Source organism: Fulmarus glacialis, unplaced genomic scaffold (assembly GCF_000690835.1).
Source record: "Fulmarus glacialis isolate BGI_N327 unplaced genomic scaffold, ASM69083v1 scaffold31102, whole genome shotgun sequence".
NCBI lineage: Eukaryota > Metazoa > Chordata > Aves > Procellariiformes > Procellariidae > Fulmarus > Fulmarus glacialis.
Window position 1 is genome coordinate 39948 of NW_009197707.1, and position 8374 is coordinate 48321.

At 34.7% G+C, this 8374-nt stretch overlaps 1 protein-coding gene across 1 annotated transcript in view; it reads left to right on the forward strand.

Annotated features, from left to right (window-relative positions):
* The window catches only part of PIK3CB (phosphatidylinositol-4,5-bisphosphate 3-kinase, catalytic subunit beta), a 60832-nt gene that overhangs the window by 38320 nt on the left and 14138 nt on the right, over positions 1-8374 (forward strand). Inside the window, exons 13-15 of the mRNA XM_009572650.1 lie at positions 4546-4667; positions 6777-6920; positions 7906-8005. Coding sequence (XP_009570945.1) covers positions 4546-4667; positions 6777-6920; positions 7906-8005 — 366 coding nt within the window. The remainder of the gene's footprint in view (positions 1-4545; positions 4668-6776; positions 6921-7905; positions 8006-8374) is intronic.

Genomic DNA, 8374 nt, shown 5'->3' on the forward strand with positions numbered 1-8374 from the left:
TAGACTGACTTAAAAGTGATAAAAATAACAGATCGCTGGACTTGTACTGAAAATTTTTAGGCTGATTGTGTACAGAGCAGGTTGGGCAAAACTAATAGAAGTCTGGCCAGCGTTAACAAGCACAGTACTCACTCTAAGGGGTGAAGCCAGACATGGTTTTGTTCATCTGCTTATCCTGATGAAATTGCATGTTTAAATGATGCTCAACTTCTTGCAGACTGTTACACTGAGATAATATTTATGTCTTTCCACGAGTCTCATTTTTTTTAAATTTTAAACTAAATTTTTTTTTTTTCCATTTTTAAAAAATTTTGAGCTCAAAAGCATTTGCTGTGAAGGAGTATAATTGATAGTATAAATTTCTGTTCTAGCTTAGTATTCTGACCTTCGCCTGTTACAAGCTAGGTGTTCTTGGAAGAAAAGGAAACCAGTCCGTGAAAACTCGACTTCCATCTATTCATCGTGTGATTTTTGTGATTATCCAGTCAGTCAGAATCTTAGTTTGCCTGAGCATAGAGTTTATTTTCTATTACATCCTTCTCACCAGCTAGATGTATATGTTCTATGAACTTAAAATGGAATTTCATCCTAGCTCACTGTCCGTGCCACGAACACTACACTAAACAAAATGTAGCACCCACACATTCCTTGCTCACTTGTGTTCTTTCACATGCAAGAGTCCTTTGTTCTTTAGTAATTCCATCATGTGCTTCTGAATTTATTGATCACTATTAAAAGTTATCTGGAAATACAAACTGTAGAAATGTAAGCAGCTATTTGTTTACTCATTAAAATACGTGAAGGAAAAGGCATTGTGATTGCTTGCTAGGGTCTTTGAAATATGGCCTTTGGTAGCAGAGTTTTGAAAAGTTATTTGGAGTACGGATATTAGCTGACAGCTCAAAGTCCTTTAAATTTGAGAATTTAAAAAATATGGGAATTAAAAAATATGTTAAAGCATTTTATTTAAACAGATGGCTGAAAATACGTAGTCATCTTGCTTGTTACTATATACTTTCTGGAAGGAATGTATATAGTATTTATGTTTGCTTATGTATAGACAATAGTGTGGTTTATATTTTAATACCCTTTTTGGCAGCAAGAATAGTCTATCTGAAAAATGAGACCTTATCCTTAAACATGCCAAATATTTCTGTAATACATAGATGTGTAAGTATTCCCAATGACTTACCTTTTCAGGTGAGGCAAGACAGCCTCATGAATTTTATGAATTCCAACATTAGCAGGCTTCATAATTTACCTCTCATTAAAATTAAATATATATAGTACTAGCTGTACGTTGCAGTATTTGTGCTACTGCAACAACATGCATGCCACGGTACTAGAAGGTTTTTTTAATGCCTACTGTTAGCTGTAAGTATGTCAGTGGAAGTCTGACGCTTAAGGCAAAAAGTTTTTTAAAAAAAATTCCAAAACCAATCAAACACAAAGACAAAAAAAAAACCTCCAAAAAACAACCAAACACCAGCTGTTTATAAGAAGAATGAACTAAGTAACTATATTGTTGTTTCTAGTAATGCAGCTCAAAAGTAGTAAGTTTTTTTTTAGAAATGGAGTATTATATTTGATTGTAGACCATCTTTATGGACCACTGAGCTAATAGATTAAAGTTATGTACAATGGATTAAAGTAGCTTTCTTGTACTATTTACTGTATAGGTTTCATCCAAGCTTTCATTGTGTTGTAATATTTTAGTAGAATAGTTTCACTGAAGGAATTCTGAAGGTGTTTGCTCTTAGTGTTGCTGTAATCTCCTCGCTTAGCATAGTAGGGTGGCAGAACTTGTTAGCAGAATTCACAGGCAGTATTGATGCTCAAGACAGAATTTAGTCATTATTTTTAAAAAATCTGCCCACTTTCAGTGAAGTGACACCATCATTAATGAGAACTAAAGAAAGGACAGCTGATCAGACAGTTAATTTTTGAAATATTTGAAATAATTGGAATAAAAATACTGACCTGTGCTTAATTGTATTGTCTCTTACAGTAAACTTGTCTTACTAGGGAAGAAATCATGGTTATTTTTTAATTTAAAAAAACAAAACAAAACAAAAAAGATATGCCATATATGGCCAGTCAGACTTGAGCTTTCTCTTTTAGGTTGTTGCTGAGAATTGAAGTTCCTTGTTTTCTCACAGCTTGTCAGGAGTTGCAAAACATGTGAGAGGAGAAGTATGCAGTAGTTCGTGTGTAGCATTTTAACATGTTTGATATTGCAGAGAAATTTTAAGAACTCGAAACACATATTTTGAAATGTAAAATTTCTTTACAAACGAGACGTATTTGGAAGTTCTTCAGAGTTACCTCTCTGTTGCCAAAGCCAATGAGGGCATTTCATGATGCAAGTTTCTTTTGTCCAAATGCAACAAGTATTTCTGATATCCTTTCACCTGCACTTCTGAGAAGCGTGCAACGCACCTGGCATGTGGAGCTAGTCGGACTGCACTTCTCTCTTAATAAAAGTTCCAAGGCAGAATGCAAACAGAGCAGTAGGTATTTGGGGAATTTTCTTGGCTGTTTCGTAGGTCTTTTAGATCTTGCTTCCTGTAAACTCATATCACTTTACATTTTCTCACTGTAACAACCTCTGAAATAATTTCAGCAGTCAAAGTGAGGAGGTCTGTTTCTTCAAATAAACTTCACAGTTGATGCACATGCTGTGTTACCATGACTTTCAAAATTCATTGCCTGGTACATGAGGCATGTAATGCCACTTTGACTCATCTTTTCAGACTGTATTTCAGGTTCTCCAGTCATTTTGATCATTCATTATTAACAAAATATTTCTGTATTTTTGTTGGTTCTGCACCTGATTTAAAGTAGGTTGTCTAGAAGTTCTGATATATTTGTTTTGAAGTTTCTAATTGCGTGTCTGACAAGCATCGCTGCTGCTTGCATTTTCAACATCTGTTTTATGGTATTAAGTATCTGCTCAGTGTTAGTATTTCTTTCAGAATTTCAGATCAAGTATTCATGATATGTAAGTGTTGATGGTGTCATTGACCCTTACTGGCCTATGGTTTGAATAAATTTTGCATGTATGTTTCTGTGGGAATACATCTATATTTTAAAACATCTTTAATTTTACTTTATGTCATTATGAATCTTGCATGTGTTCATATCAGTATTTGCCCATGGTAAACGGTTTAATTTATTCTTTCCTCCACTTCTGGAATTGTAGCATGGCCACTGGCTTTGCTTTGTGATTGATCTATGCCCATTTCTTGCCTTCTGAATTTCACAAAACTGCACAGATGAACCAGTTCAGAATGTAGCTCTGTAGGTGTTTAAAAAGTGTTATGAACATGTCTGTTAAGTGCAGGTTGAGACTATGAACTCATACGTGTTTGTCATACTGGAAGCATTAGTTGAACTATGACGTATAGTAGAAAACAGAGATTTTCACTGTTGGTGTAAAAGGATTACTAAATCAGGAGGAAAATAAGATCTTCCTAATCATTCAGATCTTATAATTTCCTATTTAAATATGAGATATCTGTATTATCTAATTTATAGGAAAGGGTATTTTTATCATGAGATATGAATTGTTCCTACAGAGAGGAAAAACCTTGTGCTGTTGATGTACTGCACATATTCAAGCTTGTTTATTTCGAGTAATAGTGTACTGTTTCAGTCGTACAACTATATACATATTATTAAAAATATACCCTCAGCAAGTAGCTTCATTAAAATGCAATAAAATCAGTTTATTTTATGAGGCATTTAGACATTTTTCTTCTTCGTAGTCCAAAATAATATACTAGTGCTTTCTGTAATTTTTTTCAGCACATCATTGTCTTCAGTACCGGGAATTTTTTTTCAATATCTAACCTGAGTCATCCTTTCTGCAGTCTAAGCCCATTGAGGTGGATAAATATTTTTGGTAAAGATCTCTCTCAACAAAAACCTTCTTTAAATTTTTTTTTTAAATGGAAAACTTTTACCATTATAAAAATATTTATATATTTATGAGAGCATTTACAAAACATTATCTACATTTTATTGAATCTCTGTTTCTAAAACATACACATCTGGGGTTACCTAATTTTTGTTTACTGTGTGTCGTGTCTATATGTGAAGCAACAGACTTTTCAGACTGTGTAAATGAGACCTGGTGCAAAAAAATTAATCTGGATCATTTTAAAGGGTAAGAATCAGAAGGGGGCCCATCTTCCCAGAGTTATTTTTCTCTTTCTCTTTCTCTTTCTCTTTCTCTTTCTCTTTCTCTTTCTCTTTCTCTTTCTCTTTCTCTTTCTCTTTCTCTTTCTCTTTCTCTTTCTCTTTCTCTTTCTCTTTCTCTTTCTCTTTCTCTTTCTCTTTCTCTTTCTCTTTCTCTTTCTCTTTCTCTTTCTCTTTCTCTTTCTCTCTTTCCCTTTCTCTTTCTCTCTTTTTTTTTTTTTTTAAAAGCCGGACCAGTCTGTAATCTCCTTCTGTTGGTATGAATGCTTTTATGGGCAGTTATACCCATCTCTTTTCTTAAACAGTTACTTTACCTGTAACCTAATAGTTGTCTTTTTAAAACAGCTTCAGGCTCTTCTTCAGATATGGCCCAAGCTGCTGCCTAGAGAAGCATTAGAATTGTTGGATTTCAATTATCCAGACCAGTATGTCAGAGAATATGCAGTGGGTTGTTTAAAGCAAATGAGGTGAGTATATTGTATTACTTCAGCATGCAGGGATTTCTGGGGTGAAAAACTGCATTCTGTTTGTCTATAGGAAAAAAAGAACCCAAAGAGGAAGGATTTAAACACACTGCCTGCCATGAATAGATGACCAAATAAAGCAGTCTAATTTCTAGATAAGCACGTTGGTAGCCAAATAAAACCTTCTTATTCTGACATCTTGTATTCAATGATTATTATTTTCCATGCTGCTAGGAGAACACCAGTGTACCTTTGTCCCAGAGAGGGTTGTGTGTTCACCCCTTTCTTGGGCAAAGAGAGAGCAAGATAGTGTGAGAACTTTTTCATAAAATGGGGACAAAATATTACAATAATCGAATACTATAAAAACTGCCATCCAGCCACCTTACACTCTGTGTCAGTTATTGGCTGTATCATTTAATAGAAATATAAACTGTAGCATATAATAAAAAGAGAATTATTGATTTGTTTGTTCTTCACAGTAGCGTTCACTATCTGCAGTTCTTCCTTTATCTCTCATAGTTTTGCTCTTCACTGTAACCTAGGGCAAGATTTGTATAACATTATCATTTGCAGCATTACTGCATATTTCCTGTCCTTGAGTTCTAAATTCTCTGTGGTGAATAGTTTAATGATTAATTTTTTTAATGGTCAAGGCTAGGCTTTTGCAGTAAAAAAAAAAAAAAAGAATATTTTGACTTCTTTCAAATGCAAACAAGCAATTTAGCTGCTGGGCTAGCCTAATAATACTAAATTGTTACATCTGGAATTATTTCCAGAATTCTTAGTTCTGGCTCTGAAGCAAAATTTTGTTCAGTTGGGTTTCAGAAATCAATTTTCAACTTCTGTAAAAAGTCTGATGGAAGGTAGCTGGTAAAAACTGTAACCTAAAGGTGATCCTATTAGCTGAAACAAAAAAAATAGGCAAAAATAAATACAACACAGCATAATTGAAATTTTTTTACCAAGTTACTGAATTTTTTCAGAGTAAGATGGAGAGAATGAAAGAATTCAGTATTTGCATCTCTGAAGTCTTCAAATGATGGACAGAAGAATTTCTACTCTTTTCCTTCCATCTTAGGCAGAGAATTTGAATTCTGCAGGCCTTTTATAAGAGCAAATATACTCAAATGCGAAAGTCAAGGAACATTCACATTTGTTCTAGAGTAACATAATTGTGAAGTGTGAGAGGCTGGGGTTTTTTTGGGAGGGGAATACAGGATTTTGTAGAAAATTATTGGAATTATTTTTATTATGTCAGAATATTACTTGAAGTAGTTAATTAGCATAGAGGCTTCTCAAAGGTATGTTTATGAACTGTGGCTAAATACTTAAATTTGCACTTCAGAAGTAGGAGTCATTTGGACACTGTTTGGTTTCTCAGAGATGATGTATTTTTCCTTATCCTCTAAAAACCTCCATGTTGTTGGTATGATTTTTAAAAAAAAAAAAAAAAAAAAAAAGAAAACCTCAAACAAAATGTTTTGGCTAAATGGATCACTTTGTAGGTGTGTCCTAATAAATTAACACCTGTTAATGACAGGTAGTAACTTTTAAAGACACATTAATTGAATTGCTTTCAGTGGAATAAATACTTTTCTCCCCCTTCTTTGTAAGCTGAATGACTTTGATAGATATATGCAAGTATTCTCAGTTCTTGTCCATGCCCATTGCAGCTAACTGCTAGGTTACAGTGGTTCTTCATGTGGTTCCAAAGGTCCAGCTCCTCAGTCAGAGGTTGAGTGGTCGAAGGGAGCCAATGTCCAGACTGAAATAATTCGAAATAATTGATCTTCTGGATACTTAACATAGCACTCAGGCCAAGATCTTGATCTTGTAAAAGCCCATGACAGAATACCAGGTTTTTACTTAGAGGTTTGAGGGCCTTAAGATTCTGTTAGAGGTATAACTTCCTGATGAATTTATCAATCTGGCAATTGCACTAAGTTGTGTATTACTATCCTTCTGCATGTGACTGAAAAATTGGGGGACACTCTTGCTACTGAAACAAATCTGTAATTGTTGGATTTGTCATATGCATCTTAATTTCTGGAATATTATTAATCCTAGTTACTCTGTTACTAACTGCTTTTATTATGTACCTCATTCTAGTGATGAAGAGCTCTCTCAGTATCTTCTTCAACTTGTGCAAGTCCTGAAATACGAACCTTTTCTTGATTGTGCTCTCTCCAGATTTCTATTAGAGAGAGCACTTGCTAATAGGAGAATAGGACAGATGTTATTTTGGCATCTAAGGTAGGAGTTTTTCCCTTATGTCTTTGTGAAACTCTTGAGCCTGATTGGACTTTCAAATATGATTTCTTGATTTTTTTCTAAAATTATTTTTCTAAATGAGCCATTATCGTAGGCCCCTAAAAGTCCTCTTTATGTTTCTTTGCCTTTGGCATTTATAGATCAGAGCAAGCCTATAATCAAAAAGATATTACAATGGTTTGTAATCTACTGTTTGATGAAAGTATTCCAAACTACGTTCAGCTCTATCTATCTGATAAGTTAGGTTTGTATGCAACCTTAGTGTTTCTTTTGGCTGTGCGTGCAATAAAAGTACAATATTATACCTCACAGTTGGGAAAAAATTACATTATTTTTGAGAGTCTAATAGCAAATAAAAGCAGTTTTATGTGTCATTGCAGTTTTGATGACCAGTTCCGTGAATGGCAGATACCTTGCAGAATGGACTATAGGTTGAGTTTGTCTTCAAAGTACAATTTATTTTAATAGTTCTAAATAAAAAGAGCAAGTACTACATGAAAATGGTTTGGATGATAATTGGCTCTGGTATAAGGTTCAGTGGTTTGTTTCAAAGTGTTCCCCGTTAGGCAAATTTTGGCTTATCCCTTAGAAAGATTTGAGAAAATGCAGTTTAACATCAGCCCTGATTCTCAATATCGTCTTCTATGACTTAGCAGTACTACTTTCTTGAATAAAAGGGGTTCCTTAAAACAAGTATCTAATCACTACCTCTTAACATTACTGCCCTCAGAACAGTCCTAGACTTTGAAACAAGTGTCATGCATTGAAACCAGCCAGTCCTCATAGTGTTTAGCACAGAAATATTTTGTTATTTCTTAAGAAATCTGGTTTTTTGTTTTATCTACATAGCCATGCGGTTTTTTGGGGGTTTTTTTTGGTGGTTGTTTTTTTCTTTTTCTTTTTTTAAGGCTTGAAGAATGCTAATCTGGAAATGCTGTGGTCTGATGAGAAGCTTTTCTTCTTATAGGTCAGAGGTTCACATACCTGCCGTTTCAGTACAGTTCGGTTTGATACTTGAAGCTTACTGCCGAGGAAGTGTTGCTCATATGAAGGTGCTTGCTAAACAGGTATAGACTTCCCTTCTCCTTGAAATCTTGACTTATCTCAGCTTGTAACTCAAATACTTTTTCCATTGCTCCTATAGGGCATATTGGTTACCTTGACAAAGTCCATCTGTTGGTAGCAGGGAAGAGAAGGAAGCATGGGTGAGACAGAGAAATAAAAGGGCTAAATAGATGGATAATGGTGCAGCCCTCCCTGGCACAGAAAGCAGCTAGCACTGTGGGGCCTTAGAGCTCAGGACCTGTTTTCAGAGTGTTCTGAGATGTGCGAGATACTTTCAGCAGTATGCATATATTCTGGATAGACCGGTAGACTGTCTGAATTATTAACTGAAGAAGGGTTTCTGCGCACTTGAAACTTGTGACCTTCTTTCC